The sequence below is a fragment of the Platalea leucorodia genome (assembly GCF_965183815.1).
Source record: "Platalea leucorodia genome assembly, chromosome: 16".
NCBI lineage: Eukaryota > Metazoa > Chordata > Aves > Pelecaniformes > Threskiornithidae > Platalea > Platalea leucorodia.
In genome coordinates this window covers 9,690,111-9,702,905 of record NC_138838.1, presented here as the reverse complement: position 1 = coordinate 9,702,905, position 12,795 = coordinate 9,690,111, and the positions used below count along the sequence as shown (strand labels likewise).

At 36.6% G+C, this 12,795-nt stretch overlaps 1 protein-coding gene across 12 annotated transcripts in view; it reads right to left on the bottom strand.

Annotated features, from left to right (window-relative positions):
- USP32 (ubiquitin specific peptidase 32) overlaps positions 1-12,795 on the bottom strand; it is a gene marked incomplete at its 5' end in the record, with an annotated part of 116,948 nt that overhangs the window by 31,547 nt on the left and 72,606 nt on the right. For 11 of the 12 annotated variants that reach the window (XM_082328393.1, XM_082328397.1, XM_082328402.1 and 8 more), the window contains 4 exons: positions 166-228; positions 610-725; positions 1,504-1,611; positions 3,027-3,158. In XM_082328393.1, the coding sequence (XP_082184519.1) occupies positions 166-228; positions 610-725; positions 1,504-1,611; positions 3,027-3,158 (419 nt within the window). The remainder of the gene's footprint in view (positions 1-165; positions 229-609; positions 726-1,503; positions 1,612-3,026; positions 3,159-12,795) is intronic. The other variant, XM_082328401.1, reaches the window with a different exon arrangement.

Genomic DNA, 12,795 nt, shown 5'->3' with positions numbered 1-12,795 from the left:
GAACAATGTGGAAAATTTTAATGGAAAACTGACATTTCTTGAAAGAGATTCTTTTATTGACACATCTCTGCTTTACAGAAAGCACAAGATTTTACTTTCTTTCTTACAAATAAACTGAAGATACTAGGGTATAAAAATGACAAAGAAAGAGCAGCAAATTCCTACCTTTGTGGTATCATGCATATTCAATATGTCTTCTACAATTTCAGACAAATCCATCTCCAATTCCTTAACAAACAAAAGGATTAGAAAACAAAGTTAAATTCTCACAGCACTCTTTGGAGCTGCATGTGTTCAGAATAAAAATATAACTGTAAGAAATGTTGATGACACCTCTACATAACTCGCAACTGAGTGCTTCCAGAGAGTTGTACTTTTGTACCTACGGTTTCTTTATATGAAACAGCATACATTACAGTCAAATCATTCTGCTTTGGTTAATGGCAGGTCAAAGTTATGCAAGGTAAGTTATCAATACCCCTCAGCTAAGGTAGTTCAAGGAAGCCTGTATTTCACTGAAACCATGTTCAAACAACATTCACATTCCTACTTTTGAAGGATGACTTTAAGAAACAGATGCAAATGAATAAAAAACCGATTATAACTTACAGGTAATTTATCAGTACGGTTATCTTTCCAGACCTCTAAAAGTGCAACCACCATTTCTTTAAGTTCAGTGCGAGACAACACGCCATCCCGGTCAACGTCAAAAACCTTGAAGCAAACTGAGAAAAAAGGAAATTACTTTTCTACATTAGAACTACTCGACAACTATTTTTTTTCTTGCAGAATGTAAGTCTGCAGAGTCACAAGAACATGATTTAGTGCTGACAGTTTTGATGAGGCAGGATGCATGTGTGGTAGTGAGGAAGTGGAGCAGCTGTGTTTAATAAACTGAAATCTGGATTCCTGCAATTCTGTGCTGTGTTTTCTGATGTGACATAGCAGGGAACATATGTACATCCAGAAATTTCCAGTGAATGATAGCTTTAAGTTGCAGCAATATGGCTTTGGAAAAGTATGGAACAAAGGTATTTCAAAACACAAGAACCTTGGAGGGAGCCAGCTGAAAACTGGACAGTAAACAAGCCAGAACATGCTATTTACCACAAGAAAATCAAACAGGACATTCGTTTTACATTATATAAAATGAACAGAAAACTGTTTGCACTTTCTATACTGAGATACACGCTTCTGCATCATAATGCAGAACATTGCAAAATAACTTCTGAAATATGGTTTTTTCCCCTCAAAGAGGCTGATAATTTAGATGAAGCTATGGATAAGTTATAAAATATACAGAATTAGGTTTAATCATCCTTTATAAAAGGAAGCCTTGATATTTAAAATTCCTTTAATTTTTTAACTTCTAAAGTCTGTCACGTTTCACAGACACACACTTGTTCAGTGGAAAAATTTTCTAAAAAGGTGGAAACAACTAAGCTTCATTGCTCAAACCGAAAAACTTCTCTAAAATTAATAGTTAACATTTTGCATACTTACACTTCTGTCTTTCTGCCAAGGGTCCCCTGCAACATGCTGAGAGCCCACAGGAAATTTCTTTAAAATCTATGTGATTGTCTCGGTTTTCATCAAAAGCATTAAACAAACCTGCAAACCACAAAAGCATCTCCTGTTACAGCACCTGGCTGAAATAGCTGACAATACTTAACATTTACATGGAAGGTTAATGGTTAACATTTGCAAAGAGAAGTGAAAACACTTATGATTATAACTAATTCTTACTAAGCGTAATAAAGATAATTAAGCACTACTAAGACCATTTTAAAGGTGAATTAGATCACTCATGTATGGCTAGACAAAGCCAGGGGTGGGGAGGCATCAAGAATTCTGAACAGTAGCCTTATTCTCACACCTTCCTTGTAATGACTGATTAGAACAGTGTACATCTAAACCAGTATGGTCAAGACAAGCATTTTCACAAAAGCTAAAGGACCAAAATAGTAAAGGTAGGTACTCAGATGCCAAATGCTTTGGCTTTTCCAAAGCGCCTGATAGAAACTCGTAAGAAAATCACTGAATACCATTGCAAATCCAGCCCTAAGTGAGTTACGAGTTTTAGTTCCTGGCCTTCAAAGGATTTAAGAGTTCTATTCGTTCAGCAGATATAACTTTTTTTTATCGCATAAAATTTTTTTTTAGTGACAATGACTCAGTTGCACTATCCACAGAAGACATACAGAATCACCAGAAACCATTCAAGTTTCCCCATAGCAGCTGTGTAAATTTATATCACTAAGTACATAAAACGCACTTATGGGCAAAAGGATGTGGGGATAAATCCCTACTGAATTGAACACAAGTTCTGGTGTTTTAACAGCTTGCATCCACTGCAGATGAATTTCCCATTTTCTGCTTACTGCTGCCACTTGTCAGTAAAGCTGACCATTTGGTGACAAAAAACTGTCACTCTAGGACTGCAGACAAAAACTAGCATGTAAGTATAATGTTACTTAATGTCCTTATGTTGTGCAGTAAATGGCAATTAGACAACTGCAACCTCCAGTTATTACCAGAGTAGCTTCAACTTGAAAGACCAGCTTGGTTATTACTATGTCTGCATTGCAACATGCAAATCTCCTGACCAAGTCTGAGCAAAATCCTCCTTAACTTACACTATTAGGGAAGACTGTTTCATTGGCTGCATGATACAACTTCTGACTTGCATGCTGAATTGTCATTTAACAGATGAAACTCACATTTGTCTGTTTAAAAAATGGTCTTCTATTTTATCTCATTGAGGAACAGCAGTGTATTTTGTCATTACAGCATCTTAAGGAACCCAATGAAAAATTTTAAGCAACTACAGGGGAAATTATACATAAAGTTTGACATATTTCCTGACAACTAGTAAGAATGAAACACGCAGAAGCATCACTTCCTTTGTCATTCCAGATTTCCCAACAAATAGGTACTGAACACCACAGCAACATCACCACAGCAACATCAGGTACTGAACACCGCAGTAACATCACTTCCTCGCACGTTTGATCGAAGTTCCGTACCTTCACTCAGAGATGGATGAATAGGAGGGGAAACTAAAGGGGCAAATGTTTCTAAATCAAAACGTCCAGTTCTGGATTGAGCTTTTAGCAGCCAGTATCGTTTTTCGAGATCAATGATGTCGGATTCTTCCACTGTATAATCAACAAAAACAAAAGAAATTTTTTGTAATATCTAGACCACGTTAGAATTCAGCACCAAATAAAAACGCAGCATTATTTTGTCACAAAGAGAAATGATGTTAATTTTTTTATGCCTGACTCCTGCATATGAAAAAGTAAAAATACAGGCAGTAGAGAAATAAAGGTCCAATTTTACCTTCTTTATCCACAGAATCATCTTACCTATTCACCATCTAGGAGTTCAACATCAATAACACATCACAAGTGTTTAGAAATACAGAAATGGACTTTTACCACTGCTAAAGGCTCCAGCAGTCTCTTCATTTTCACATATTTCTTCTTGGTGAATTGAACAGGTAGATTACATGTGCAATATCTTATTTTCCCAAGGTATCTAGTATTTAAATCCTCTAAAAGGACGTGAAGTAGCATTTAAAAAAATCCCAGAACTTTTATGGAAAAAAAAATAATTTCATACTTGGCTGCTGTTGAAAAATTCCTATTTGAAATTTTTAGCCTTCTTATACAGTAATAAGGTTAAATTTTAATGTGACATTTAAACACTGTATCTCAGCATTAATTTTTTCCAAATATAAAATAGTTTGTTTCACTGTATTATTTATACTATAGATGCACTTAGAAACCCCATCAACATTGAGGAGTGATTATGCAAACCTAGAAGACACTTTATACAGAGGAACTTAGAAGCTAATTTAAAGAAGGGGAAAAAACCAAAACCCCCAAACCAACGATGAGTAAAACAAGGTGCTAGGCAAAGGTGAATAAAAATAGCTAGAGGAAGAACTTGTGTTTTCTTTCAAAACATTATATACAAATGCTGGTCTCCTTACATTTTATCCTTGAAATTAAATATATCTATAAAAAAAAAATGAAGATTCTGCTCAACAATACTTTTAACCTTTTTACATATGCAAGTGTGTCACAACATTGCTTTAGGTCAGTGCAAATTAATTGGTTCTCAAACAGATATGTAATGACAAAGCTGTCTATATTAAGAACCACTCCATGTGATCCCATTCCCAGATGGCTCTGAGTCTTTAAATCCACACCAGCTTTCTAATAGGTTTAACTTGAGCTATTTGGCCTGGTTTAGTCTACAGAAACAATAATAATCCTGTAAGGCTTAAGAGCAGAAAAGTCCCAAAAAAAGTTATATGTGAAGTTGAAATTTTATTGATTTCTCCTCCTATTTCCATCATTAGGTGTAGTAATGTAATCAGAATAGTAACTTAAGTAACCTACAATAAGCATGAACCAGTTGTAACTACCCAGCAGGCACATCATATAATACATCAAAAACTACACAATACCTTACCCTCATCAGCAGACAGTTCAGAAAAATTTTACCAAAGGATTAATATCTGAAGTAGAGTTGGAGGAATGGAAGGGGTTTCCATCTTCCTGTAAAATATTTTAGACAGTCTAACTAGAAAAGTAGCATCGGTGAAAACACGTCCTCCTTTTCCTCTGTACATTCCGTACAATCACTAGACAGACCATACACTAGCACGCAGAACCCCCACACCAAAGCTGCAGTTCTAGGGTCACGTTAAGCTAACATAACTTCAGGCTGAACAGAGAAGTTTACCTTCCCCCTTAACCCCAGGCACATGCTGCAGCATCCTCACTTGCATCATCATCAGCTATCGTGCATTTACATAGTAAGTAAGATAAGAGAACTGATCCAGAAAAAAACCTAACCTGATTTCCTTTCTCCTCCCCCCCTCCTTCCTAGATGGATCAATTCCCTTATCTGGCTTACCATCTCCTGACTCTTGGTTGTGTTGTAATCATAGAGTCATTTGGGTTGGAAGGGACCTTTAGGTCATCCAGTCCAACCCCCCTGCAACGAGCAGGGACATCTTCAACCAGATCAGGTTGCTCAGAGCCCCGTCCAACCTGACCTTGAATGTTTCCAGGGATGAGGCATCTACCACCTCTCTGGGCAACCTGTGCCAGTGTTTCATCACCCTCATCGTAAAAAATGTCTTCCTTACATCTAGTCTGAATCTCCCCTCTTTTGGTTTAAAACCATTACCCCTTGTCCTATCGCTACAGGCCCTACTAAAAAGTCTGACCCCAATATATAAGGAAGCAGTAATCTAAACACATAAAGGAACATTATTCTACTAGAAATCAAGGAAGAGAAATAGAGCAGTTATTTCTTTGAAGATCAACATATAGAAATATCATAGGTGCTTAGGACTGCCACAGATGTAAGCAGCTTCATGATCCTAAGCAGAAGAACAGTCAAGTGATGTAGAACTGCACCTGGTACGTTCCAAGAAATACAGGGATATCTTGGTGATTTAACAACATACCTGCCCCACAACACTCAGCGTATCAAGAGATGAGAGAAAATCTACCAAATAAAATACACTTTCCCTCAATCTTGTTGCCTCTACAGGTATCAGGGTGCTACAGTACTAATAACAAAGACATGACGTTAGGACTAGAGTACCAGTATTCTGCAGGGAACGTGAGAAAAAGTGTATTAATGGAGTTTCCAGAACAGAAATGAACAAAAAGTAAAATAACAAATGAAAGGTAAAAGCCACTTTATGAGACAGAACCTTAAGAACATGAAGAGAATCACGGTACTATTGTACTACCTAAACACCTGCACATAAAGGGCAAGTTTGTACTGTCATTTAGAAGAACTGCACATATGCGTTACTGCTCTCATTAGCAAATACAAAAGCATTATGCTAACTCTCTCCAGCATGAGCACGTAAATCACTTTGTTTCCTTTTAATCTACCTTTGTGACTAGGAAGAACAACAAATGTGCTAGCTGCACTTCATTCTTGAAATGATGTAACACTAAGAATATTCAAAAAACATAAGGAAGCTCACATTGTCTTTACTGAAGAGCAAATCGGCAGAAACCCACTCTCACTGGCAGGTGCATTATTTATATTTAGTGATTAAGAATTGAAAGCTAGGTTCTCTGGCAAAATAAAACACTCTCAAATATCTATTGCAGAAGCTAGCTGTACTCCATTTTTTAAATTGTACTTCACAGATCATTTCTACAGTGCTAAATTTATTGCTTTATTATTTTAATCTCAGAAAAGAAAGGTTATCAGAAAGCACCTTATCGGCATTCCTGTCAAGCAGTGGTTGAAATGACATGGCCTTTTAAAAGACAAAAAATTTTCAAATAATCATCTTCAAACAAATAGCTGATAAGCATTAAGTGCTAAACTGATATTATAGCCAAGGCAGGTCCAGTGTATTGCCTTTCTGCAGAAGAGCCAAACATCTCAGAAAGTAAAACTGACAAAGTAGCAAATAACATTCTTTGTACTGATTAGACTTACACAACTTAGGTTGAATACAGGTAAAAATATGACAAAAGAATATTATTTATTCATAGTAACAATGAACTGTAGCCCACTGCAATAGTTTCACTTACATAAAATACAGAAAGATTTACTGGATTATAGCGCACGTGAAAGTTTAACTCTGCAGTTGAAAAGCCAGCTGTTACATAATTTGATTTCTCCAGAGGGATTTTTTGCACATAATCTTGTAAATCAGTCTCAGGATATGTACTGCACCACCTATTCCTCCATAAATGTAAACTAAGAGAAATCTCTCGCAATTTATGATATATACATATAATCATATTTGTTACTGAAGTTGAAATGAAGCATGATAAAAGCAGACTGCACTTATCACCCAAACATACTAATGTGTATGAAAGAAATGCCATATTCTAAAGAGGTTTGATATAGATAAAGGATTTTACCTTTTCAAAGTATTTTTTTTTTCCTAATGCCTGTTCAAATCACATCAGGAAGTGTGAACTGGGCTTTCATTCAGTAGTCCATATTTTAAATAACTTATGATTATTTTTAAAAATGTATCTTATACACACAATATAGTCCAAAACATCAGAACAGACTGGCTTTCTAGGCCAAGTAAGCATTCATTTTTGTCAATTAAATACATGATATGATTATCTGAGGTCACAGGGAGACATTATGCACCTATGAAATTTAACCATATACTACCAGTTTACTACCAGATGTTATATCTCCCTCATCACTTGCCCATTAAACATATGAAAAACTTTCAGATCTGTAAAATTATGAAGACTGATTCTTAGTTCAATTCTCTAAGAATTAGACAAGTATAATCAGAGGAATGCTAATGTCAAGTACGCCTCAAGCTACAGTCTTCATATTGTAAAGGAAGAACAGGTAAACATTTTCAGCAAACATATGCATCTGAGAAACTGTAAATCAGTGAAAAATTAGTTAATTTAAAACCAGCTGCCACACTATGATTGACAGTCAAGTTGCATGACAGTGATAAACACTTAAAAAAAGCATCCTTCATTTTAATGCCATTTCCATGAAATGTACAGCCTTCTTAAATATTACATATGTGGCCAGCCATGAATAATCTTCTGTCTTAGAAAAAAAAAATTTCAAAACATGTTTTCATTTCAGGCACTATTTACTACAATTCTTTATACGACCAGAATTAACTAAGTATTTCAATATATTTTAAAACTCATTTTTACCCACCTATTGGTACAATCCTCTCTGGTTCACAGCAGTAGAAGCATACCATATTCCCAACATTTTAACTGAAACTTGGTTTGTTGTACTGTTTACCATGATATCCTCCACACAAACCCCAGTCCCCAGCCACAGAGAGAGCTCTTCATCGCGCAACGGCTGAGTCAGAAGGAGAGACCGAATGACTGACCACCAGACAGCATTTCTGACTAAACACGCTTGTTTGTCGCTCTCAAATTAACACACAGAAGACTCAGGGACCTGGGCACAGAGAGCTGCTTTGCAAGTCATAAAATAGCCTGGGAACTAAGAGGATAACAAAGTGGCAAGCTGCAGATTACGTGACACTGAGGCTTTTTCTTATTGGCCTAGTCTGCTGTAATACTTTCATTTTTTTTTTCCCCTAATTGAAAAACGGACACACAGAGAAGGGAATAGTATAACTTGAACCAAGATCCGTGTGTGTGTCAGACATGACTATCCAGGCGTTTATCTAGCAGAATAAAGTGTATCACTGCCTTAAGATGGGAACCCATATAGAAGAGGTATTAAAGGCTACAGTTCCTCTCAAAGCACAAGTGTTCACACACTTGGAAGCAAATAGCACAGAATGAAATATGCTCTTAAAGGCACCTTTAATAAATCCAAAATCTTCAGAATTGTCTTCTAGTGGCCTTCCATACATCATTAAGAGATGGTGTTTCGAGAGTGGGTACCACAACTCAAGTGGGCAAGCTAGAGAACATGTATTTAACATCCAGACAGCCTTTTAATGTGAGCAAAGTTAAGTGATCACTTCATTTCACTTTCCTTTTACAGACTCCCATCTTCATCTTACCATAAAGCCCTATAGGTTTATAAATCCATCTCTGACAGAAGAAGTTACTTCCACAACATTCAGTTTCAATTTTATACTGTTTCAAAAACTCGCTCTTCCATTTCAACCATGCTGTCAGGTTATCCAGGGCTTCTCTCATTTATGATGTTAAATTAGCAATAACTGTATGTTCTAAAACACAATTATTATACCGATTACACACTGTCTTACCGCATCTCGGTACGTAAGAGCTGTCAGAAAAAGCAGGAGCATTTTGATGAATTTTTCTGACGACAGAAGAGAGTCTCTTCAATTCAAAGGAGAATTAGGACGCTATTTAGTAAGAACTCAGTGACACAAGAACCGGGTAACAAAGAAGTACAAATTATATGGTCTGTCAGTTTGAAACCAGCAGCCCCTCTGATAAATGGGAGCGTTCTCCCCATGGAAAAAGACTGAAAACCTGAGTATGTAAGCCCATCACACGACACTGAGACACACCAAAATGACACAGTCATAAAAAAGGCAACCACCAGAAGAAATATTCCCAGCCAAATGAAGGAAACCAATGAGGTCCCACCTGGAGTCAGTACGACAGCAATGTATCACCCAAATCTGAGACAGAACAGGGGATGGAGGCACCTGGTCTGAAACAGACCTGAACTGAGCTCGTTTTACTTTGACAAAAAGGTCAAGAAGAAACAAAAGTCACTTGCACTTATACTGAACGGTAAAAAGGAAGGAGAGCAGAGACTGTCTGAAACCAAGGACAATGACAGAAAATGAAGACATAAACTGCTCACAAACACATGTAGAAGATGTTCTGGAATAATTTTCCCCAACTGGAGGGGAAAAAAAAAAAAAAACCACAACCAATAAGCATCACTATCTTACAAAAGGAATGATCCAGTGACCCCCAGGGTCTGCCCTTGGTGGGAGAGGGGACTCCTCCATGTGTCTCATGTTCCCGTACGTCCGTCTGCCGACTAAGGCACAGAACGCCGTACTTTGCAGCAGGATGGAGTCAGTTCCATTCTAATGCTTACAAGAGTGCAAACCAGCCAGGGCAGGCAGCAAAGTGGGAACCTCCAGTGGCCAAGAACTGTTGTGTATTGAAATACTGCATTTGGACTTAGGGCACCAGAGAAGATTAGGTGTTTAATGTGTAATTATTAAGGAAGTATAATGATTTAGAGGAACATTCCCCTACAGACAATTTTAGTGTTAGCAGTAGTCCCTGACAGGATTTATCTTTGATTTACATGCTCCACTACAGGGCTATTCAATATGATTGTTTAAAAAAAAAATTGGAAAAAAAAAAAAAAAATCAAAAGGTACCAAATCATACCATGAAACTGAGAAAATCCAAACTACTGCTAGTTGGTCAGTACTCAGGTATCCCTCAAACTGTTTTTTGGGAACAAAGGTCCAAGAGAAACTTGAGTTATTTTGGTAGCTTTCAAATGAAATGATTCATATTTATGATTTAAGTGAAATGGAACAAAATTTGATTAAAAACAGCAAGTGTGCGCAACTTCCTGTAACTTTAAAATTTCATTTCTAATTATGTGTTGAGAAATATAATTAAAGTCATCTGCATACCAAAATAAATGTTATTTACAAATGAAAAATTAGAATTCCTTTGTTTCCCTGATAGCTTGGCTCATTAAACAAATTTAAATGGAATCACTGATGCTTTGCAATAAAATGCTCGCTATCTGTTTCTAAATCAATGCTAATAACTTTCACTATTTTTATCACTGCAATTTTTCATGTCTCTGACATATTATTCAAGACGTTTAATGGGAAGCACACTGCGCGGGGAGGTAAGGCTTGGTAGGAGGGTCTGAAGCTTGAGCCAGGAGAGGGCGCGCCGCAACCCAGCCACAGCCCTGCAGCCAGGTGAGAAATGCATAATTGCACCGGCAAGTTCCACAAATTATTTTCATTTTACAGTAGAAGACATTTTAAAACCTTTCACTCTTTCACCGTATTCTGCTAACAGTGGTTGCCTAGGTTTACTAAACACTGAGTTACTTGTTCTCCCAAAAGGCAACCATTATGCTAGATAAAAGCATTCAAAACAAGAGAAAGAGAAAAGGGAACTGTTGTAACAGCTCTTGTTTTACACATTCAGCTGTGTTAAGAATACTTCTGTACTAAATTTCTTATTCTTTAGATTGACCTGCAATTATTAAACTTAAAAACAAAACAAGGCCCCAAGTATTCATGCTTTACTGCAATTACTTCCAAGTGTTCAAGCACTTATATTTTCCTTACTTTTCCATCTGTTGTATGAGATTCCTGTACCGTCTCAAATCACAAGGGAAATCATCGGATACATTATAAAGAAAGTATTTGTCCAGACCTGGGGGAGGCTGGTTAGTTCACCAGCAGGTTAGTTCACCAGTTCATCTTCCTACTATCTTAAATTCCTGACAGTTTTCCACATCTGTCACTTAAAAGATACCCGGTGCAGACATCGTAACGCAGCACAACTACTTTGTTTTTTCTTATTATGACATTTAACTGGAAAACAACAAAAATACAGTAAAATTTAATTTTATCTAGAGGTCCAAACATAACTGTCATATGAGCTTTCCAAATTTGGTTAAGTCCACTGAGCCTGTGGACAGTATGAAACATTTTACTGATTCAGATATACATGTAAGCTACAGTTTTCTGGAATATAATGAAAAGCTTGACCCCAGATCTGACATGTACTTGAAGATTCAATAATCACTTCAAACACTCTCAAATAATTTATTTCAGCTTTTTAAGGATTAAAGACAATGGAAAACTTAATTTTTCACTCAGTTGTACCTTCATTACACTCAGCCAACAGCTTATAAAAGTAAGCTGCCAGTAAAGAAACCGAGACCACCAGCAACTACTAGAAAACACCGAATTTCTCAGTAGTCTGATGCAATACATAGCAACAGAAATTAATTTTTTTTCAGAAGTTAAATTTTTCCCTTGAGAACATAGATTGTGTTGAAACACCCAGCAGAGACCCAAAACTCTGCAGACGTTACTTCACGAGGCTTAAAAAAAAAAATCTGTTAACTTCTCCAACAGAACATGCAGCCATACAAACTAGCACGCGTAGAAGAGCAACCACGCGTGCATGTTTCCTAGAAAAGAAAGAAGACTAAACACTTCCTTCTGTAATTTGGTTTACGGTATCACATGCCGCAATACACAGGAGTGTTATGAAATTATGATAAACCAATTTGATCATACAGAGAGCAAAACCAAATACAGGAATATTATTTGAACTTCTAGCCTTAAAACGTAATGGAACTACAAGATAACACATTTCTAAGAGGCTGATTTCAAGACTGAAATTTCAGCAAAGACGATGGCTATGCTGAGGTAGGATCACTGAGTCTACTATGTAAATTTAAACAGAGAGCAAGACAGTTGCTTCATGAAGGAGCCGGTATACGTAATAGCAATCAAGCCAAGACTTGAGACTGTGCAGTTGAAGATGTCGAAGAGGTAACTGGAAGTTAGAGGGGACAATAGTCATTAAATGGAAAACAGACTACGATCCTGCAGAAGGCATGCTCGGGAGAGGACTATAGGGCTGAAATGGTAGCAGAGACACCCTGATTAGTTGACGAGTCCTTGAAATCAAAAAGGCTCAAATGTAAACTGAGGTACTTGAGGCAATTTGATTTGATAGAGACTGATTAAGTAACTGGGATTCTGTTAAGCCAAAAGCTGAAAATTTTGAGATAAGATGAAAATACTCTCTCTACAAAATGAAAAGGAAAAAAAAAAGCAACTACTACAGTCAAAACAAATAGAACATGGAATCACCTGTAACAAATATTTTCCAAGAATCAGAACAGATTTTGTCCCCATTCATTTTTTTCTAACATGCTTCTCATCCAGTCTCCTTAATTTTATTTTTAACTATAGCACTTCAGTCTTAATTTCTCTAATTTTTTGTTTAAAACTGAAAAAATCTCTTAGCATATAGGTTGAAGAAAGGAAGGCATTCTTCTTGATACAAGAACATAGGCGTGGATTGGGTAAAGTAGAATATTATGGTCTTCAGTCTAAAGACCATTTCTTTCTTCAATCATTTGTTTTGCACATCTGAAATAGATGGGAATAGAGTTGAGGGCCTGGCTGCAGATGGTAACAGTGACAGGTATATCAAAAACAAACAGAAGAAATAAGAACAATATAAAATACAAAATACAATCTATTAAAACAGCAGGGTTGGGTTTTTTTTTTTTTATTATAAACCTCATTTTCAGTATAAATAA